This window comes from Chaetomium globosum, genomic scaffold (assembly GCF_000143365.1).
Source record: "Chaetomium globosum CBS 148.51 scaffold_2 genomic scaffold, whole genome shotgun sequence".
Classification (NCBI taxonomy): Eukaryota; Fungi; Ascomycota; class Sordariomycetes; order Sordariales; family Chaetomiaceae; genus Chaetomium; species Chaetomium globosum.
This window is the reverse complement of record NT_165977.1, coordinates 3,113,261-3,135,103: the sequence shown is the minus strand read 5'-3', so window position 1 is coordinate 3,135,103 and position 21,843 is coordinate 3,113,261. Positions and strand designations below refer to the sequence as shown.

Here is a 21,843-nt window from a genome sequence, read left to right as displayed (position 1 = left end):
TACCTACTTGACCTGTTATCGGAACAAACACGGCGTCCCGACGATACCTTCGCTTGCTCTTGTCGCCTCACGTAAATTCCAGGTTGCTGGGTCGTGGATTCCGAACGGCAAGGTGATGTGGCTACCATCGTGGCATTGCCGTCCCAAAAAAAAAAAAAAAAAAAAGGTCCCACCAACGCACGCAGCCGAGAACACAACATCAGGTTAATTCTCCGGGTTGCACAGCAGGAAACTGCGAGCCCAGCATTCATGTAAACGGCACGAATAGAATCAAAGTTAACCCTGCCCATGCATTAAACAGACCTAGGAGTATAACCCTAGCCAATATCTCCGGAAAGAGGAGAAAGAATCTCCCTTCCCGGTCCAGCCAACTGGGTGGTTAAAACTCAATGATGACCCATTCCATGACTCCCGGCAATACCAACCCAGAGCCCCGTCATATGAGCAGGGCTAAGAGGGATAAAACCATCGGCTGACTGCCGACCGACACCCAGAGCGAGATGACGGGGTCCGTCCAACCAACCAATGCTTTTCCGCAACCTTTCCCAACCCCCAGACTCCAGACGCCGTTGAATGCAGAGTGTAAGGGCCGGTTCGCTTAAACAACGACAACGCCCTGCTTAACCTACACGTCAAATCTCACCGTCAGCATCGGACTCGGGGGAACAAGTGCACCAAACAAAAGAGAGAACGTACCAGCAAGTCCCAGAGCATCTTGAGAAGGGGATCCGGGAGGGTATATAGGTCGACCGAGAATTCGCCAGCGTCAATGTTGTTCTGGACGTAGGTGCTGTCATCCTTGTGATCGTGGATCAGCTGGATCACCTGAAGGAGATCATCCTCGCCCAACTTGATCAGACCGTCCGCCATCTTCTCAACGTCGAACGTCTTCTTCTTCTTGCCGCCGTCGGCCTTCTTGATTTTGCGTTCCTCGTCCGAAGGCAGCGGGCCCGTCTCACGGAGGATCTGCTGGAGGGCCTGCGAAGGGTTCCGGAAGGTCACAACGTGCACGTTGTCGTACTGAGCCGCAGCAAAGTTAAGGTCGTGGATGACCGTCTGCTTCCCACCCTTCTCGGTGGTGAACAGATCAATGCTCATTTCGAATTCTCCCCAGCCCTCGTTGGTGCACTTGAAAGGGGGTTCCATGAAGGCTGTACCCATGTCAGCGCTGCATCTTCGTCCCAACTCGGATGGGATACATACTCTGGACGGGGTTGGCAAACGAAGGGTGCAAGTGATACACCGCCTTGGTGAAGCAACGGGCGGGCTTCTCTTTGCCATCCTGGTCGAGAATATAGACCTCGACGGTCCACTCCTTCATGGGGAAGCCTTCATTGACGGCAGGCTTGTTACTATTGGGCCTGGTCAGCCACCCATCCTCGATGCTCCCACCTCCCGTCTCCCTTTCCGTACGCCGGCGGTCGGGTCGGTCGCTTACATGTTGTGCTGTTCGGTGACAACTTTGATCTTACGCTGCAATCATCGGATCGCGTCAGCCATCCGATCTCGCTTTCCTCCCAACCTCACGCGATAAAACATACCTCGACAATCATCTTGGAGACTGCGGCCTTCTTGCCCTTGCGCGGAGTAGTAGTAGCGGCGCGGGGCCTAGCAGTAGTAACAACGGTCGTAGGCCGGACACTAGGAGTGCCAACGACGATGTTCGGCTCGTCTTGCTCTGCTTGACGTTAGAGGCTTGGCCACACTCCTTCTCTTAAACGGAAGATAAAGCTGCGATTTTCTCCCAAAACGCGCGCTTGACAAGGCAACCAAGTAAATCCCGTCAGCCGTCTTGTCAGTCGCAACCACCGAGGATCTGGTCGCCGTCGTGTTTGGACCCTAAACTGCGGAAAAAAATCGGATCGCGAGAGGAGACAAAAGAGGGATTTGAAAGCAAAATGTAATAAAGGATGAATATGCGATTGGGCCACGTGGGTCTGGTGGTTTGGGGAGGGAAGTGAAGCTGGCGATTCTGGGGTTTACAGTCGGGTGCATTGGAGCAAGCCAGCTGCGGGTCGTGACGGCGTCTGCCCGCTTGATTGCAGATGGTACGTACCTGAAGGTGGCGTAAGCAGCGCCGCCGAAGCGCTGCGGGTCATTCGATCAGAGCTCATGATAGGTAGTGGCGGTGCAAATGGTCCGTGCGGTGGTTGTGCTGCTTGTTGAAAAGGGAGTGAGTGCGAAGATACTGTGTGAAGAATATTTCACACGGATTGTGGGAGTTTGTGGGTGAGTTTGAGGATTGAGCAAGAACCTCTGAACAGAAAGTCAGGGCAATAGGTAGGAAACAGGTAAGAACTGGCTCCGTGATCAGAAAAAAGATCAAAGGTGTGGGAAGCACAGGCCAACCATCTTTTCGTTGTGGTCTATGTTATTGTTTTCTTCCTTCCATTTAGCGGCACATCACAGAGAACTGGTTATTGTTACAAAGCCAACCAAATGACTAGTGGCATGGGCCCAGTGAGCTCAGGTGGAGACAAGGGGACTGAATGGTATTTGGTCTATCTACAGCTATCATGGCTGGTCTTTCCCTCGCTCAAACAATCACCCTCTCCTAGGTACTCTGTCCGGATGGGTAATGTGTCATGAGGATGTTGGATTGTGTTCGTGTGTGATCAACATCAACCTTGGCCTCCTTGGGGAGACAATGATGTGTGACGTGCGAGGGGGAAGTGGGGTGAGTGGTGGGAGGGAGGTGTGAGAGGGTTGGTGGTTATTCCTTCCTGAGCTCATCGCTCTCCATCAACATCAACAAGACCGGCTACCTCCTTATGCAGTCTCCTCCTCCTCCTTCTCCTCCTTCTTTTCCTCCTCCTTCGTCTCCTCCTCTTTCTTCTCCTCGTCAGCCTCTGCCTCCGGCTTCTTGAAAAGCGTCTCGTTCTCCTTCTGGGCCTTGATGAAGGCGTCCTTGAACTGGTTGGCGTTGTCCGAGTTGGCGAACCGGATTGCCAGGGTGAGAGCCTCAGGCTCGCCCTCGCTCACATCGGCAACGACGTTCCACACCCAACTCCGGTCGGAGCCCACGTTGGGGGAGAGCTTCATCTCGGGGACGACTGGAACGAATTAACATCCGATGTCCTAAGGTGTAGCACACATAGGAAAAACAAAATACACGTACCGTAGTGGTTGGCGCAAACCTTGAGGGTCTTGTCACGGCGCATGACCAGGCGAGTCTTGCCGTTCTCGCGATGCTTGAGCAGACGCACATCGCCGGTGCCGCGCTCCTTCCACTCGCGGGTGTCGGGCACATATTTGAAGAGCTTGGCGCGCATCTTGAAAACCTGCTCCTCCATCTCCTCGTTGGTTTTGATCTCAACCTTCTCCGTGAGGTGGATGACGGGCTCGAAGTGAACATCCTCGGACTCGGGGGCCTCCTCCTACATTTCCGGGGATTCCGTTAGCCTCTCCTTATATACGAATATCTCCCCATCAGAATTTTGGAGAACCAACCTCATCGCCACCCTCCTTGGAAGCGGCGGCGGCAGCAGCAGCAGCAGCCTCGCGCTGAGCCTTGGCGCTGCCAGAGTTATCACCACGGTCCTCATCGTCGTCCTTCCTTTCCTTCTTGGCGCCACCACCAAACATAGAGAAGACGGAAGACGAGGTAACGGGCTTCGTTTCGGCAGCAGTAGCCTGTACAAGGGTCAAAACACCATTGTTAGCCAAAACACAACCCTCAGAGCCATTTCAACCACACCCTTAGCGGACCCCAGCCCGTGGCCGCTTCTCTGCACATACCTCCTGTGTCTCGGGCGCCTTCACCTCCTCAACCGCCTTGTTATCGTTCTCGGCAGACATGTCGGGCAGTTGGTTGTCAATTCTTTCTCGACGGGATGGTAGTAGTAAAAACTATTCCCCGCATACAAAACGCGTTAGCAAAGTCTGTCCAAAACAAAAAGGGCAAGAAAAAAGGAATCCCCATCTCCAACCCCCCATCTCTCATCCCGCATCCCGCATCCCACATCTCCCACCCATCCCCTCCCACAATCACAGCACCTCGCCAAACCCGCTCATCGCAGTCGCATAACCCCGCCCCCGCCATGGCGTTGTGCCCCGGCTCGCTCGCCGCGTCCTGACAGGGTTGATTCTCCCCAAAAAAGCCGGACGCCAGGCGGGGTACTTTTTTCGGTTCGCAGCGGCCAGCCAGCAGAGCGCGGGGCACGCAAAGCCAACAACGCTAAGCGCATCGACCCCAGGTGAGCGAGTTTAAAAAGGCAGGATAGAAAAACAAACAAAAAAAACGTACCAGATGCTGCAGATATCTGTAAAGTAGTGGAAGGGCACAATGCGAAATGTAGTGTGCCTTGCAGTGGTGTCGGGAGACGTCTGGAGGTCGGGAAGTGGATAAGGCAAGGTTGCAGGCAAGCAGCGGGTGGGTGGTTGTGTGGTGTTGTTGCAAAAGACTGCCCCTCACTTCCCTAAAATCAACAGCAGGGGCTGCGGCCCAAAAGAAATTTGGCTCGGGCATGTGGATCAAGGTGGGTCCAGTAGCCATCATCTCAGGTGTTGATTGGATGACATATGCACTCTTTATAAGCATATTCATTTTGTTCGGGCAAGCAGGGTCACAAATGGCACGTGAATGAGTAATTCAATAACTGCGGGACCTACGGTATTGAGGCACTTCAACTCGCACTCACAGTCAATTTCATTGTAAACACCATCGTATTATGGTTCTATTCTTGTCACTCTGCCTCCCGTCCCCCAGATTCATTTCACCAACCCAAAGCCACCAGTTGATACGAATAAATACAGCAGTTGTTGTGCGGGACATAGAAGAGTTGAAGCGAAAGATAGTTCCATTCCATAACACCGCGTCCGGTCGGGAAAGCAAAACTCCATATTTCTCCAGCCCTGATCCTCGGGCGGCCATTGTAGGCAGGTATTCCATCCCCCAACCCCGTGTACCGTCCGTCAAACCCGCCCCGCCCACCCAAAAATAAGGAAAAGAATGCTAGAGGAGAGAGAGATTAAGGGTTATAATCCTTGCACGATCTTCCTCCATGTGTTTTCCCAGCCGCCGTCTTGCGAAGCCGAGTCTGTGTTGCCCTCGTCGCGCCGGGCGCTGTCCTTCTTCCAGGGCGAGTACAATGCGCTTCGGAGGCCGTAGAATGACCTAGACTGGTTCGGCGTGTTCTTAGTCTTTGCCGCCTGGAGCTCCAGATGTTTCGCGTTGAGGAACCGAGATGCGTTCCGTTTATATTCGGCATATTCTTCCGTCTTCCCTTGCATCCTCAACCACCAAAGTCTAGAAGCAATCTGCGCTTGGAGGACAGAGAGATCGGCTTCCTTACGGATCGATTCAACTGACTCGATCTGGCGAGCCACGCGTTCCCGGGCATTGCTCGCAGCCCGCTTGACCGCGCACGTACGATTCTGAACGGCTTTCGAAGCATGCTCGAGGGCAGAGGCGACATGGCCGGGGAAATCGCGAGACCGCTTGCAGGCGTTGTCGAAGATGATCTGGCTTGCGTCGCCGGCCCAAGTCACCTTCTCAGCAACGCCTTGCAACAAGTTCAGCCCGGCCTCGATAGTCTCGGCGAGTTCAGCAAGCGCCGACTTGCCAAAATCAATCTCGAACGTTTCGTTAATCCTGGGCCGACGGGTTGTGACCACAGTAATGTTCACTAGACCGTAAGCATCTCTCCGCTCGAGCTCAACAAGTACCCCCTCATCTACGGAAGAGATCTTGGTCTTGATAGGGTTGTCATTTCGGCGAACGGTGATGTCAATGGATCCCGCCGCGAGCCATACTGCTTTGTTTCGGCTTGGGACGCCCACCAAAATCTCGGTCAAGCTGTGGACGCGTACTGAGCAAGCCGTCTTGTTCGAGTTGCTGGGCTTTTTGTCTTTTGTCTCGATGTCGGCGGGGACAACCGATGGTTTGTCAGAGAGGAATCCGGCCAAGGACAGCGCAGAAGCGAAAGTACTAGTAGGCTGCTGCGTCTGTATCGCCTGGACGGTTTTGGTGGAGGTGACATTGATCACAACGGTTTTGGTCGATGTCGCCACAGATGAACTACCAGTCGTGAAGGCGGGAGATATCTGCGAGGAAACACAAACCCCAGTGTAAGACGATGGTTGCGTTTGGTAGAGGCCTGTTGGCCATAGCCAGTCGACCATGGAAAGAACGAAGAATGGGCCCATCAACAACATGGCCACCGGCAGAAGGGAGCGGAGCCGCCGCCCGAATTCCTCCCGCGCAACAGACGGTCGCCCCTTTCCACCTTTCGTCATCTCCGACTTTGGTACTTCTTTGGTCCGCGCGCTATCCCGGTCAAGCTTGTCTTCAGTCTTTGACAAACCAGTCAAGTAGGCTAGGTTGCGGTTCATCTGCCGAGCATCGATGTCGGCAAACGACTGGTAATCAATCGGAAAGCGTAGAGGAGCCGTTAGCCTTTCGGGGTCCCGGGATTCTAAGCAGAGATGGACCGAGTGTTCGCTGATGTACTTTCCCAAATCGGGATTGCGGAAATCTTGTTTGTCGGCGATTAATATGGTTGGGACACCATGGCGTTCCATGAACGACCAGGCAGCATGTCTCGTCCCACTGCTCTCGACGTCATCATAAATCGAGCAGTAAAATACCGCGACGTGAGGTAGATCCCATTCCGGCGCAACGGTGGGGCCAGCCGGGAGAACCAAGGACCGGTAATCCTTTTCTTGTTCAATGGTGATGGAATAGCCGACTTCGCCGGTAGGCGGGAGTGCCGGGCTGACGAACACCTCTGCAGAGGTGCAATGCTCTACCTTGATCTGATACAGGGACGCTTCCATCAGGTCGAGTTCTGGGGAGGGCCCGAAGGATGAGATGGGTATAATGTTATAGACACCATCGCGGTGACGACCGAGGTAGTCTTGGGTACTCGACTGCGGTGATTCCCAGATGGCACTGCAGATCTTGAGCACAATGGCCCTTTGGGCTTCCGGGGGGCCCACGTAAAGAACTCTCAGAGGTTCCTTGGTGGAGAGATATGATTGTGACATGGTCTGGCGAATCGACGCAACCCAGCGCTTTGGGGCGTTCGGCAAACCCAGACGTTCCGCGATGGTGGATGAGTCTTCCTCGTCGAGCTCCACGACGGCATGTTTGGCAAAGACGTTCTCCTCGAGGGCCGTGTCACCAACATCTGATTCCTGGAATTGGATCGACCGAACGACGACGCCAGAACCCTCAGTAGACGACCCATGTTCAAGGCGGCTATTTGGAAGTTGAGTCGAGGGGTTTTGTAGAGCTTGGTCGGCGTATCTAATAGAAGATGCGCGAGAAGGGTGATCAGACTCGTCGTCTGAGTCGGTATTGTAAGGCCCCACTGATGACCCGTCTAGGCTGTGCACATCATCTGGTCGTGAGGCAGTGAAGGAGCAAGTCGACTCGGTCAGGCGGTCGTCTTGACTCTCGTTATCGGTTCCGTTGACAATTTCGTAGGCCGAATCGGCCAGGCTACCGTTATCCGACATCATGGATGGTTGTCGGATATCAGGATCGCTGCTGGAAACCCAGTTGGCGAGGAGTTGGCTCCCTTGTGGTCGAGGGAATCGAAGGGCTGGGACAGAGACGGAAATTTGCTCCGGCGCAGGAAGAGAAGTGTCGTAGCTTTGGGTGTTGCTTTTGGGTGGTTCTGAAGGTGAAGGAGCCTCTGTGGTCTGCGGTTCCATTACGATAAGAAATCGTCAGCCGACTGAGGTCATGCTATGGATTTCCAACAAGTATGGAAATGCAGATGGACAAGATTGAATGTTGTGGGTGTTTGTGTGCGTGTGGTACTGGTCGAGCCACGAAGAGGAAGGAGGGGCATCCGACGTGGAAGGCGAGGGGTCCTTGCTGATTGTGACTGGGAGAAGGAGCCGACGAAACCGAGGGAGTAAAGGTGACTGGTGAATGCGGGGCTGAGTGCGGACAATGAAAATGAAGAGAACTAACTGTGAGAGTTCTAGAGCCCCTCCGATATTCCGTTGGGTATTTGTTTGAATCCAGGTCGGTTGAGTGGTTGTGGTTCCTGGTTTGGGGTTTCTGCCCGTCCAGCTGGCGAAGCTGCCTTAGACAGGCGGGGGTGGGGACTGTTGCATGGAAGCGCAAGCCGAGTCAGCTTGTGGGCGAGAGGGCTTCGAAGCCTGTCGTCAGCTGCGGGAAAAGGCACAAGGCAGTCGGATCAAAGGGAAAACTAGTTGTTTGGGCTTCGATGGTTTGCGCCTCGTTGGATGGATGCGGTTGATAAGACGACTCGGATGCTGGAGTTGGCAATGTCCAGTTCTGAGGCGATTTGGGGATGCAGAGGGAAAGAGGATTTGAGATACCGAAGCGCGGGTAAGATGCAACGGTGAGAGTAATGGACTGGGCCCCCACTGGAGCTTTTGGCTTGGAATGAGGTCACCTGCTGTTTGTTCTGCAGCCAGGCTGAAGTTGTGGTCTTTGCCGTTGGTGCTTCGGATTCCCCTCGTTGGAGTGTTAGTGATAAGAAAGCGGGGCAGAGCGATGAGTGGTGACGACGTGCAGGGAACATTGTGGAGAATTCAATGGGTCTGGACGCCTCGTACAGATCTATACATAAATACACAGTACAACCCCACCAACACCAACGGCCGACGTGAAACGCCGACGGGGATTACGTATTATGTGGTGTGTAGACATTCAGTCAGTGCAGGCAATGCAGACCAGCTTTGATCATAAAATACGACAACCTGTCACCGCGTACGTATCAATTGTTCAAACATTCAACGATGGTTAATCATGGCTGGCTGCGGGAAGGGGCGGACTGTCCAATATGACGCATGTTCACCGATCGTGTTGGTAGGTATCCTTCATATGAAACCCCGTACGGTAAGGTTGGTTGCGCTCCTGCAAACCCCAGTCGAACCCCATAGACGCAACTTCATGACGATATACACTAGCAGGTACACTGGTGGCAAGCCAAACCAACGTATGGTCTGTCTCGCGGGAGATGCAAAAGGGGGCAACCATAACTCTAGCCAAAATTACAAATATTAGATGCAAGAAAACAACCAAAACCGCATCGTCTATCTAGCCGGCCTATCAAACGATATAAACCCCAGAACCCAGACAAATTCGCATGCGTGTGTGGTATCTCTGCATATGTAGGTCGTATCCCTGCCTCCCGGGCTATCATGCGAGATCAATGTAAGAGGGGTATTTCCATGGCCATGTCAAATCAACAGAGCTCCAAAGATATAGCGAACACCTAGGTCAGGCATTCAAAACGCAACCACATCGGTCATCCGCCTCGAGGTCGTAAAAACTACCGAACAAAAAGATTCAAAGAACCCCGGTCAAAGAGCCGTTACAGGATACCCTCCTTGACGAAGAGCTTTTTGAGGGAGTCTGTGTCAAAATCGGTATCGTCGGGGATCATCTCCAGAATACCGGTTAGGTTGGCGAATAGATCGCCTTGGTTTCGGTATGCAAGAATCGCTGGTACGCCGGCATTGTCGAACTCGACATCCTCGTAATGCACTTTAACAAAGTGGACGGCGCGGTAGGTGCTGACTAGAGGGACGAGCGCAGACTCGATGGCTGCGGATACGTCGCACTGATTTACGGGTTAGTGCATGGGATGCTAGGAAGCGTCTGCGCAGTAGGGTCACCCACCTCGTGGTCGTAAACAAACACGACGACTACGGTCTCCCTCCCGACCTTCTCTATCGCGTCGAGGTAGCCGAGTGCATCGACATGGTCGAACCGTCCATAGAGCCTGATGCTCGGGCTTGTCCTCCGATTCCGGACGGGGTTTCTGCTTTCCGCTTCGAGCTCACGCCTCCGGCTCTCGCGCCATTGTTCAAGAAAAGCGGCCTCGTTGGGGTCCTCGGCGCCGCTGCCGTCGCTATCTGGCTCGCTGCTCCGAGTTTGGCGGCCGCTGTCCAGGCCGAACACGCTGCGGCGGGCGGCCCGCGCTCTCTCCTTCCATTTCGACTGTCGGGCAGTCTCGTACGACCTGGCGTCAGCAATGACGCCCTTCACGCCGGTGGAGCGACCTCTGTCAAATTCGGCTGGGGGCAGCCTGATCTCTGATTGTGAATCCCTGGTGGGCATCCGCATGGCGGCGTCGATCTGTGATTCCCGGTAGCGGTCTTCCTCGTCCTCGCTTCGTTCGTCGTCAGACTCTCTAGCAGCGTCGCGGTCCTCGGGGTGAATTCCGTCAAGATCGGAGCGGTTATTCTTGTCGAGAAAGGCAGCAAACTCCTCTTGGGCCGGCGTAGGATTCGACATGATGACAGAAGGGGCGCAAGGGCCAGCGACAGGGTGGGTGGTATTGATTTATAGAACGAAAGGTGCCTTGTTTCGAGGGCAAGACAGGGAAGGGAGTGGTAACAGGGTAAAGTCCTGGTTGAGCGGAGTACGGCGAGCCCGGATGATAGGTCCCTACCTAGGTAGGGTCGTGTGGGATGGATGTTCAACCAAGCACAGCACACGGACGCGGGGCGGCAACTGTTGGACTTAGCCGAAGGGCGACAGGGGTACCGAAGTTGCCTCGTGTGATGGAAAGGTTGTACTGTGGTATTGTGCTCTCCCAGCGTACTCTCTCGGGGTCGTGCGCGGAACCGAAAAAATGGGATGACTGGGTCTGGGCCTCAGAGAAGCCTGGCGGGAGCTCTCGGGAGCGCAGTAACGGCTGGGAGACACCAGATGGAGCACGCGGGAGGACTCGATCCCCTGGGGAATGCGTCAGACTGTTTCAGAACAAACGATGCCGAATGCGACGTCGAGAGTCCACGTGGAGGCGGAAGCCGGGGGACTAAGAATGGAGAGGTTGATGATTGGCCGAGGGGGAGCGTTGAGGTGTGAAAAAAAAGATCGACCGCATAGGAGACACCAAATGGAGCACTATGCAGAGGGATGAGGGCGAAAGGGCTCTGTTCCTGGCGGCTGAGGAGGGCGTGAGCAGGGACGTGGAAACCTTGAAGTGGGATCGGCAGGAAGAAAGCGAGGAAGAGGGGCGTCAGGTGTTGGTGTGCTGCATGCCCAGACTGTCCCTCGCGTGGTTGACAGGGATTAGCCAATTCGAATCACATTTGACGCTTCGAAGTTCGAGTATGACAGGCGGCCTAATGGAAGGGGTCGTTAAACTCGGCAGGACTTTCAGGGCGGCTACAAAACTTTGCTGTGGTCGAGGGTGGAAGGAACGACGCTTACTGTGCAGACGCCTCAAAGAAATGAATGCTTCCTCCAAAGGATTTCATCAACGGCACAGATATACCTGGAAGTTGCGGCCCTGAGGTTGTGGACGTGGGGCTGAGAGGGGCACAAGAACCCAAAAGGCAATGGCGCTAAACTTGGCCCACAAACAGGGCTCTTTCAGGTCCTGGGCTGGGCTGACTTTAGTTCTTCCTTGATCGTTCTGTTTGAACCCGAGGATGGTTCGACACGATAAAAGACCCATGCGTTGCGAAAAGTTGTTTTGCGCCATCCACCCAAGTTCCAGACTCTCGAGACCTACATAACTAGCATCTCACTGGGGCAAAGGAATGTGGAGGTGACAAGCGTAACAACAATGGACGGATTCGGATCGAATTGGTGCATTGTGCCTTCTTGGGAGACCCCAGCATCCATGGGACACAGAAACCAAGCAGAGGCATGATCGAATTCGATATACTGCGGCGGTGAGGCCGAGATCTGTCGTGCCATCCGACGAGCCCAGCAAGGATTTTGATTGATGCTTCGAGGAGACCCCAAGGGCCCGGTTCACCATTCTTACCCGACCTCAATCTCGCCGACTCCCCGTCTATCTTACCGCCCTCGCCGTCCGCGTGGCACCCAGTTAATCTACATGACGCCACCAGCACAACCAATTGCCAAATGTTCTGCCTGGCGATTCGATCAACCGTGTCCCCCTGTAAGCAACAGGAATCTTACTCAAGAAAGTCAGCTTTCGGCATTGACACAGCAAAATCACCGTATGCCCGAGGGGTTGACACAAGCACACGCACTTCGCAAGACGATGGCAAAATGTTAGGCAAGGCGGGATCACCACCACTTGTTACATGCCGTGTTTCATCCACTCCCCTAACTCGCCAAGCACTTTTGTTTCACCCAAAAAGCTTGGCATTTAATGCAGCGCCCTCGCGTTCTCATGAACCCCTGAAATGGCACCCTCATGTACGTGTAAAGACAAGTTAGCAGCTGGCGATCTTGACAATGCACACAACCCGTCACGACCCATGTCGATGATGGAGTTAATTATGGAGCTACCTAGTGAGTGTTCTTGCACATGCTCCAATGGGGGATAGCCGAGCCGAATGGCCACAAGAAAACGACGGCAGCCGCAGAGTCTGGCCATCACACGGATCAACATGGATGATGCCGTTTCTTTCGTCTTCTGGCCAGAGTTCCTTACTCGTTAGCCTTATCTTTCAGCTGCACATTGTCGACGCTCGGATCCCTCGTCGTCATCGCCTTCAAGAGTACGAACTCTGGATGGCTCGTCCCAAACTGTCGGTGGCTGAGTGGCAAGAATCGATGATGATTTATCAGGAGAGGCGCATCGGATCGTACGGCCTTCTACGTCATCATCTAGCCCTTTGTCGACCTCTCGTGAGGATGGATACCGGACGGTCCACACAACCGGAGGTCTCCTCGCTCTCGCTAAGCCCCGCACGTAATTCGGCGTAACTACGGTTTAGTGGTGTTGAACAGGAGCTCAGCCAGAGTGACAAACAGACCGTTGGTTATGAGAACATGAGGTAAGCCTAGAGCAATGGTATCACCCTGAACAGCGGGTATCTAGCAAGAAGACTTCTGTTTTATGTAATTGTGCCGGATGGCAACCCGTTTTGAGCCAGCTGTGTCCTCACGGCTCGCCCCCCTGAACCGCTTGTCTTACCCCTTCCTCCCAGATAGAGCGCCTCCGGAATATGATACTCTCTTTTGTACATTAACAGCATCGTTCGTGTTTTGGTATCATTCCATCGCCCATTGCTGCTAAATTTTCCGCAGGGTTGAAATAATGTCTTCAAATCACGGTACAAAGACGAGCACCACTTCTGCCAGACAACATCTTGCCTACCCAAGTGTGAACTTCTGAAGAAGCGAGCATTCCTTTCAAAAGAAACTGGACCTGCGTAACACGGGGCCAAGCCCCAAACAGCGCCGCCGCCCTTAACCCCTATTCACCCACCTCACAGTGCCTACCAACCCTTGATACTCCCCTTACGACACACTCCACCCAGCATCCTGGCTCCTATCCCGCCAACCCACCGAGACTATCATGCCTGATCACCAAAGTAAAATTCGAGGGAACGTAAATTACTAGACCTATATTTTGCATTGCCCAGGCCCCTCGTTCAGCACGTATATCAACATACAAATAAGGGATTGAACACACACATTGAGAAAAGCGAAATATAGCCGTTTGATAGAAAGATGAGGGAACCGACGGGTAAAGACACTCCGCTAGGCGAAGCAGGAGATCAATTCGAGGCGATGATCTTGGCCGGGCACGATTAACTCGCTGACTGGTGAAGTGACAGACCCCAGGATATGTCTCCTTGAGTTCTTGATGACGGAGTCATAGCTGGGGTGTATACGCAAGTGTCTCAATGCTGGACACTGCACTGATGCGAGGGAATCCCTTGAAGGCCCGACATGACGGAGTACGTGGTAGGTAGAGAAGTACCATGAGACGATTTATGATGAGCTCGATCATAATTTAGATAGATGGAAAAAAAAAAGAACTTGATATTTCCCGCCCCGGTCTACTCCCCAAACAGACAAAACATCAAAACATCCAGACAGAAACCCCAAGACATCAAATGCGACGTTTTTCTTGGTCTTTCCAGCCAAGCCAAGCCAAACCAAACCAACCCAGGCCGAGGTACAAAGCTGAGATTGAATAAATCCGATGCCGGGCGTCTTTTTAGATGCTGGTTAGTTGGCAGAGAGAGCAAAAACACCTCCCTCGGGCATAGGCGGAAAGGAAAGGCAAAGAGTAAGGAAGAGTTTGTAATACAGCCGCCGTCCATACGAGCCGCCGGAAATAACTATGGTGCAGAGAAAGTAGTCAGGTGTAAAAGAAACAAGATCAAAGTGCCGAGAAGAAAACGCCACGGTGGGCTGTAGATGATTGTGCCGTGCTTCCGGGAGTTGTTGTCCGGCTCGGGTCAAAAGACTGGCTGGCGCCTATCAGGGAACGGCGAGGGCTCGCGAAAACCGAGAAAGGCTGTTGTCGTGACTTCGTGTCGCGCATGCCGTGCCATAGATTAAGAGAGGCGTGTCAACAAGGCTGGATTAAGAACAGGAAAACGGGCACTCCATAGTCTTTTCGGGCGGCGCGATGGGTTGGGTATCCAGTAGTGCAGATCATGTCATCAGAGTGACGATTAATAGGCCCACACCTTAAGCTATGCGGGTGTCAGCAAGTGGAGAGAGGCACATGTTCGAGGAAGGAGACTTACCACAGCGTCCCAGGAGCCTGTGCACAAACTTATGCCGTCATTTGACACGCCTAGGCAGCTGACACGGTTCTCGTGGCCCACGAGGGAGCCGACCTTCTCTCCCCGAGTAATATCCCAGACCTTGGGTCAACAGTCAGCATCTGTTCGTTGCGCCGGAATATGCAATCGTTTTTCAGCTTACCTTGCACTCAAAATCATCGTAACCAGCAAAGAGCAGCCTCCCGGACACGGAGGTAGCGACCGAGGTAATGCCGCAGAGAATGGTCTCCGACTAAAGACGTCCACGACGTTAGCACGAGGGCAGCAAGGCAGATTGGATCAGTCACTTACCCCGTAGAAGTTCAACTCCCGATCCGCACGGATGTCGAACAGCCGGCAGGTCGCATCGTCGGATCCTGTTACGAACGAGTGGCCGTCGGGGAAGAATTGGATGGCGTTAATGTCGGACTCATGGCCGGCAAAGGTCTGCACGGCCTTACCGGCGCGGATATCCCAGAGCTTGGCGAAGGCATCGCAGGCCCCGGAGATAAATGTGTTTTGGTTAGTCGGGTTGAGGCTGATGCTCATGACATCGCCCAGGTGATCGGCAAACTCCATAACCTTGGTCCCGGTCTCGATATCCCACTTCATGCATGTCATATCGCCCGACGAGGTAAGGATGCTGCGGTCGTTGATGAAGCGGCAGCAAGACAGGTAGCCGGCGTGGCCCGACAGTTCCCGGGCTACCCTCGTGGGCCCATCGCGGCTCTGGTTGAGGTTGTAGATAGAGCAGATATTGTCGAGGCCACCGCACGCCACAAAGTTGCCACTCGGTGCGTAGGCGCAGGTCATGACCCACGACGACCGCAACGGAATAGCGTGGACTTTGTTTGTTGTGTACGCATCCCAAATGATGAGTTTACCGTCTTGTGATGCCGAAACGAGGTGTCTCCGGTCGGTCGACCAATGCATAGCATAAATCTTGGCCAGATGGCCCTTCAGTGTCCTCTTCGTCCTCATCAACTGGCTCTTGGGGATCGGTTCGTGGGCCTGGGCGGCGACAGCGCGGACTGGTCGACATCCAAATATGTTAGTTGCGCAATTCGACAAAAAAAGAAAAACAAACAAGACCCGTGGTTCAATCGCAATCGCACTCACGCGTCGTGTCCGCAAGCTCCTCCTTCTTCCTCTTGATCCTATCTTTCAGCGTCTCAGCCTCGCGACGTGCCTGCTGAATGCGTCCTTGCATCGCCTCCGGCGACACGTCGCTCGACCGGCCTGGATTCCATCGCGATGCTGATGTCAAATGTGCCTCTGTCAATTGAAAGGGTAGAATTGGGCAAGATTTGAGCACGGGCGGATGACGTACGGCGACAAAAGATGGTCCGAGTCGGGAATTGAGGGTTTAAAGGTTTGGGGTGGTTCGAGTTATTCAGAGTGGAAGAAATGCAAGCTCCAGGGGTGTGGGGAGTGGACCCAGTAAAAACGGGCTGGGCAGGCCCGGGACGGGTACTGCAGCGAAATGACTATCGGAGCGCGGAGTGGAGAGAGGAGAGGCGATGACCAGGATTGTTGCTTCGATGCGCGGATCGAGGGTGTGGACGGGACTTCTGTAAGAAGAGGACGGCCGAATACCCCAAGTATGTACTTCTCGAGTCAAGCGCGGCCAATTCCCGTATCTGACCGCGATATTCGATGCAGATTGTGGGTTCGGCTTGGGGGGTGGGAGAAAGGAGAAAAGAAGGAGGCGCCGAAAAGATTTGGTGCAGCGAGCGCGAATTGGTCGAAAGCTGCTCGACGAGTCGACTGGCTGCCCGGCGGACGGGAGACCGGGGCAGATTTGCGATTATTATCCTTGCGCTACCTGATTTGGGAATGGATTGGGGGGTAAACGACCAGGGGTTTGATTCAAGGTTGCAAAGCGCGTTGCAAGCTGCAGCAGAACGACAATTGGCGAACGGAGGAGACGCAACGGTTGCAGTTGGTAATGTTCGGGGAGGCTCGACGAAATACTGTGTTGCGTTGATAATCCCTTATGTACCTGCGTAGGTATGAACAATAGATATCTACCTTAGAATGAATGGAACCAACTACCTCGTAACTTTCATTATGTCGGAGGTATACTAGCATATCCTAACGACCATCTCGATCATCAGGCGGGCTCCCTGCGAACAACTGCGGAGGCATTCAAAAGCTAGTTACGGTAGTCCGTGCGGATCGAATGGATGACACCTCTTCGAGGAGGATGGATTGGAAAAGCATTGGCCAGTTGTGTACCGAGCGGGCTCGTCAGCGGGGCCAAGAAGTGTTTCCTGCACCACCCCGAGCCGGCATGGGTTTGCGCACGGAGTCCCTCCCGAGCTCCACGATTGCCAAGCTGCCTGCATTTCCATTCTCAAACCCAGAAGGCGGAGAAATCAACAAATCTTCTCTCCCTAAGTTTTCGTTCCGGTTTACCCACAGTTCCGCAACAGTGGAGGGTGCGGTGATCAACCGTTAAGCTGTCCTCTTTGGGGGGGCCACTGGGGTTGGAAGAGGATTGGTAAGAGAAGAAGCAAAAGAGCCCCAGACAATGGCAAAAAGTCCGGGACTGGCTTGCTCAGCAGCCCAGCAGCGCTTGGGCCTCGGCCGGCACCTTTCCTTCCCCAGCTGCAGCGCTGCGGCGCACACGGCGAAGCAGGCCGGGGCCGACCTTGTCGGTGAAATTGGCCTCCGTTCCACCCTCGACCCGGGTCTCACGGCACTAATCACCACTATTACCATCGACCGACTCGCTGGTCGGCCGACGAAGTCGGTGCCGGCGGCATACGGCGCAACTATCTGCTGTCCCGGTTTCGTACGACGTTGTGTTTCATGGAAGCGTCAAATGTCAATAATTCGCCGCCATCATTCGGCGCCCGTGGCGAGTGACAAGTCCACAAATGCCCACCCAGGCAGGTATGGATGTACCTTGGTAGACGCATGGATCGGATTATGGGCTGATCGAGTTCTCGATTGCTCGATTGATTGTCGCTCAAGCTTTTGTTCAGCCTCTTATCCATGTTCATCATCGAAGGGATTTCGTAATCGTCTGAGACAAAGTCTTCGCCCCAGATAACCGAAGTTGGCAGCCCGATTGGCGGTGTTCGGTTTGGGGATGCACAACAGATCGCCCTGACGGAGTTGTGGCCCATCAAAGGCGCATCGCACCCACTTCCGGTAGGGTCCGGCATCCCACCGCCGTAGGAGGACTAGTGCATACTGTGCCGGGCGTGGGATTCCAGACCTAAGACAGATACTGTGTAGATGATTCAAGAACAACAACAAGAGGACAGGATCTACCTACGGTATCCATAATGGCCAACACCAATACCGCAGTGCTTGACTACGCGGCACTCCCCAAAATCGAGGTATGTAGGTACCTAGGTAACTATGTCTCGGGCCGCAGTAGCAACACTATATTCCATACCAAACTCCCCTCCTCCGACTAACACCCGTATCCTTAATCCACACAGCTCCATGCCCACCTCAGCGGCAGCATCAGCCGACAATGCCTTCACGAGGTCTGGCTCACCAAGAAAGCCGCGGGCGAAACAGACCTGCAAGACCCCCTGATTGAGATGCCCCCAGACAAGCACGACTATGACCTCAAGACGTAGGCCCCTCCCAACCCAATCCACCACCACCCCCTGAACCAAAAGAAGTGAAAAAAAAAAAAAAAAAAAAAAAAAAAAAAAAAAAAAAAAAAAAAAAAAAAAAAGGAACAGAACAAATGCAAGTACCTTACGCTAAGCCTTCCCCAACCCCCCCCAATCAGCTTCTTCCCCCTCTTCTCCTCCTACATCTACAACCTCGTCAACAACGCCGCCACCCTGCGCTACACCACCCTCGCCGTGCTGCGCGACTTTGCTGCCGACGGCGTCGTCTACCTCGAGCTGCGCACCACCCCGCGCGCCATGCCTGCCGCGGGGTTGACCGAAGCCGGTTACGTCCAGACGATCCTCGACGGCATCGCCGAGTATGAACGCGAGCCACCCCGGTCTGAGAACGGGGTGGGGTTGAGGACGAAACTGATTCTTTCGGTGCGTCTTTTGTTTTTTTGCTACACTGCACTCACTACTTACCCCTTTATCCTTGCGCATTACATTCGGGGGAGGGGGGGTGTAGGTTTAGACTTCGAGAGGGACTTGGAGCTGGGAGGGGGACCGATGTCAACGTTTAGTTCCGTGCAACTAACAGCGTAGATCGACCGGCGCCACGCCCCTACGCAAGCGGCGCGGGTCCTGGCTCTAGCCAAGCAGTTCCTGGGCCGGGGCGTCGTGGGGATAGACCTGTGCGGAGAACCCGCGACCCCCCTCGACCCAGAGCTGTCGCCGTCTCGAGAAGCGAAGCCCGGTCAGGCTGGCATGACGCTGCACTTGCCGAGCCGAGTGCTCGCGAGTGACGCCGAGTTGGACACGCTGTTGGGGTGGCGGCCGGATAGGATCGGGCATGTGATCTGTGTCAGTGACCGCGTGAGGCGGGGGGATTATGGAGAGGCCTGGGATCGGGTTGGAGCTGTGCCTCAGCTGTAACGTGCATGCTGGGATGGTGTGTGGTGGGTTTGAGGGCCAGTGAGTTCACATTTATGCCTCATGCCTCATGCCTATCTTTCGTGACAGGGGCATGCTAACGAGGAGAAGCCACTTCGTGGGAGTGGTGGAAGATACAGGAGACGGTAGTGGCACTGAGCGTAAGTTTGAGCTCTGCCCACCTGAGCTGTGTTCTGACTCGAGCATCGGGCCATACTGACAGCTGCTCTTTGTAGACGGACGATGTAGGGGTCTTCGAAAGCCCCCTATCCAACGAGTATGCTCTCGTGGCCCAGCACTTCGGGCTTGACAGGTCCCAAATATGTGCGTTGGTGAGAAGGGGGGTGGATATTATCTTCGGAGGAGAAGAGGAGAAGAAGAGACTGCGGGAAATTCTCTGGGTGGAGTAGGAGAGGAGCGACAATTTGTAAACGTCGACGTCAACTGACAACTGAGGTTAGCTTCTAACGTCGGATGTTTTCATGATGTCACTCACCTGACTTGAAGCTCGTTAGTGCGAGATTGAGGCCCCACGCAAGGGGGACGGAGGAAATCAGAAGATAAAGGCAAGAAGGGAAAGGAAAAAGAGAAAAAGAAAGAAAACATAAAGAGAATCCGAAGCAGGCCAAAGTTATTATCAGCTGACAAGGAGAAAGTTCATCAATCATCAATCAATATGTAATCTAAGCCTCACAATCCTAATGCTATGCGCTCGCTCAATCATAAAACATCATGCTATGTAGGTACTGACAATCAAAAACGAGTGGAGTCTCGTAGGTTGTTATATATGTGATGCTCAACCTTTCCCCAACCTCCTGAGCCAGGGGAATCAATAAAGCAATCGTTACCACACCAGGCCTCCTGCCCCCTTTCCGACGACATCAATCAAATGGCCCACCGCCCTATGTTTTTCCTAGCCTAGAAAACCCTCAACGCCAGACCTAACATGTATCGAGAATTCGCCCTAGAAGCCGCCCTGAGCGCCAGGCGGGTGCGCATCCAGGTCCACCGTCTCAACCTGGCGGCGCTGGTGGGCGCTTCTCTGGACGAGGTTGCCAAAGTATCTCAGGGCATCACTACTTTCCTTGCGCACCTTGACCGTCTCATCGCGGCGGGTGTCGAGCTGCTCGACCGAGCGTTGGAGGCCGACCCGCAGAGAGTTGGCGGGGATGAGAAGGACCTTGCGTACGGTGCCAGAGATGCGGTGGCTGTTGGAGTGGACGTAGTCCAGCGCCGCAAGCTGAGCTGAAATCTTGGCGTTCAGCCGGTGCGGGAGTGAGTGAGGGATCTGGCTGAGGACGTAGAAGGCCATCGCCGTTGCTTTAATGATCAGTTAGTATGGAGAACAGAGTCGTGGAAATATGGGGATCGATGGCTTACCTGCTGCGACTACACCGGGGATAATCAGCCGGCGTAAATTGTCACTCCCTAGCACCTGGGCAACGCGGAGAGCGATATTCATCTGGCCGTATCCACTGACCACGCCAGTGCCGACCACGCCAGCAACAGTCAACGCCATGCCGGCCTTTTCCTCCTTCTGTAGGAGCGTGGACCAGTCGACAAAGTCCCAGAATTCCGTGGCAATGTCCACCTGGCGCGCTAGAGCATGCTTCTTATGTTGGAACATGACATCCGACTTGAAGTTGAGGTTCTCGTACTCATTGCCCAGGTGACGGAGGCCAAGCTGCTTGATCAGATTGACGCCGGAAACGGTTTTGGTTCGGGCTTGCTCCTCGCACTGTACAACCGAGGCCGCGATCTGGGAAAGCATAGCCTCCTTGAGGTCGTCGGCATATTGGAATGCGCTAAACACACCGGGGTAGGGGATCCCGAGGTTCCCCTCTCCTGCTTGAGCGATGGCTGAGTTGATCGTGGAGCGGGAGTGGTCGTACACATCCTTGCAGGTTCTCTCGATGGTCTGGTCAATCTTCTCACTGATCTCCGTCCTCGCCCGCCTGCTTGATTCAAGTTGGGGCTCCAGTTCCTGCAGCTCCTTGTTTACCCGATCGAACTCGGACTGGGCGACTTCTGAGTTGACGGTAGCCAACACATTCACGTCGTTCAGAATGTTCATCAGGTACGTTTTTGCCGGGGCCAACTTGGAGCGTGCACGTTTCTCCAGGACGAACCTGCGAAGGGATTGTTCCAGAGCGGAGAAGTCCCGCTCCATCTCCTTGTTCTTGCCCTTTCCTTTTGGGTCGTCATCCCCAGGATCGTCAAACCCGCCGCCGCCACTGGCGCTCCCGGAACCCCCGCTACCGGGGCCGCCGGGGCCGCCGGGAGGGGCGCGTGCGACGGGAATGGCCGTGCTAGATACGAAGTGCACTAGTTCCGCGGATTCCTTAAAAGTGTCAGGGCTCAGAGTCCTGATCTGGTTGAGGATCAGTTTCTGACACCGCTCCTTATCCCGGATGGTATCGTAGCCGTTCACGACGACAAAGAGATATGCCTTTTCGGCAGCCGCGGCCCTGATGAACTCGGTCGAGGTCTGGGTGAAGTGGTTGGTGGCAGAGACGACGAACACAACGACGTCAATCTCCTCCTGTCGTGCAAAGATGGCCGTGGTCTTGGTGGTGTCCATATTGAGACCCGGGGCGTCAATGAGGGCAATGTCCACAACACCGTTGTTGAGCAGAGACTCGTCGATGGTCCGGGCGTCTTTCACGTAGACCTTGCATTGCATATACAACTCGTTGTCCACGACAATCTTGTCCAGTTGCTGAAGAGAGAAGACGTCGTAGGTTGTTTCGTCGTGCCGGGTCGTAGATGGTGTTTCTATGAACGGCGTGAACCTCTTCAATGCCGCAGTTCTCTCGTGCATCAAGCACTTCGCAGAAAATGCTCGTGCAGGGCTGTTGGTCCTCAGGGAGGATTTTCCGCCTCATAATGCGTTGCAAAAGGTCGACTT

General features: G+C 54.2%; 7 protein-coding genes across 7 annotated transcripts in view; 1 reads left to right on the top strand and 6 right to left on the bottom strand.

The window, feature by feature from the left end:
* Nucleotides 1–598: 598 nt before the first annotated feature.
* CHGG_03118 (uncharacterized protein) lies at nt 599–2,114 on the bottom strand (the record flags this gene model as incomplete). Its single annotated transcript, XM_001229633.1, has 6 exons — nt 599–625; nt 697–1,151; nt 1,204–1,352; nt 1,439–1,473; nt 1,542–1,678; nt 2,057–2,114. 6 exons carry the CDS (start codon nt 2,112–2,114, stop codon nt 599–601), a joined length of 861 nt encoding a protein of 286 aa, XP_001229634.1.
* A 655-nt stretch (nt 2,115–2,769) lies between these two features.
* CHGG_03117 (uncharacterized protein) lies at nt 2,770–3,798 on the bottom strand (the record flags this gene model as incomplete). Its single annotated transcript, XM_001229632.1, has 4 exons — nt 2,770–3,053; nt 3,119–3,377; nt 3,451–3,633; nt 3,739–3,798. The coding sequence occupies 4 exons, from the start codon at nt 3,796–3,798 to the stop codon at nt 2,770–2,772; spliced, it is 786 nt and encodes a 261-aa protein (XP_001229633.1).
* A 1,179-nt stretch (nt 3,799–4,977) lies between these two features.
* CHGG_03116 (uncharacterized protein) lies at nt 4,978–7,659 on the bottom strand (the record flags this gene model as incomplete). Its single annotated transcript, XM_001229631.1, has 1 exon — nt 4,978–7,659. One exon carries the CDS (start codon nt 7,657–7,659, stop codon nt 4,978–4,980), a length of 2,682 nt encoding a protein of 893 aa, XP_001229632.1.
* Nucleotides 7,660–9,299: 1,640 nt separating this feature from the next.
* On the bottom strand, nt 9,300–10,225 carry CHGG_03115 (uncharacterized protein; the record flags this gene model as incomplete). Its single annotated transcript, XM_001229630.1, has 2 exons — nt 9,300–9,548; nt 9,608–10,225. 2 exons carry the CDS (start codon nt 10,223–10,225, stop codon nt 9,300–9,302), a joined length of 867 nt encoding a protein of 288 aa, XP_001229631.1.
* Nucleotides 10,226–14,331: 4,106 nt separating this feature from the next.
* On the bottom strand, nt 14,332–15,634 carry CHGG_03114 (guanine nucleotide-binding protein beta subunit; the record flags this gene model as incomplete). Its single annotated transcript, XM_001229629.1, has 5 exons — nt 14,332–14,352; nt 14,407–14,526; nt 14,588–14,677; nt 14,737–15,455; nt 15,544–15,634. The coding sequence occupies 5 exons, from the start codon at nt 15,632–15,634 to the stop codon at nt 14,332–14,334; spliced, it is 1,041 nt and encodes a 346-aa protein (XP_001229630.1).
* Nucleotides 15,635–16,957: 1,323 nt separating this feature from the next.
* Nucleotides 16,958–19,345, top strand: CHGG_03113 (uncharacterized protein; the record flags this gene model as incomplete). The annotated part of the gene is made up of 6 exons (XM_001229628.1): nt 16,958–17,322; nt 17,681–17,774; nt 18,126–18,446; nt 18,609–18,934; nt 19,026–19,096; nt 19,185–19,345. 6 exons carry the CDS (start codon nt 16,958–16,960, stop codon nt 19,343–19,345), a joined length of 1,338 nt encoding a protein of 445 aa, XP_001229629.1.
* Nucleotides 19,346–19,899: 554 nt separating this feature from the next.
* CHGG_03112 (uncharacterized protein) overlaps nt 19,900–21,843 on the bottom strand; it is a gene marked incomplete at both ends in the record, with an annotated part of 2,884 nt that continues 940 nt past the window's right edge. The window contains 2 exons of the mRNA XM_001229627.1: nt 19,900–20,255; nt 20,316–21,762. Coding sequence (XP_001229628.1) covers nt 19,900–20,255; nt 20,316–21,762 — 1,803 coding nt within the window. The remainder of the gene's footprint in view (nt 20,256–20,315; nt 21,763–21,843) is intronic.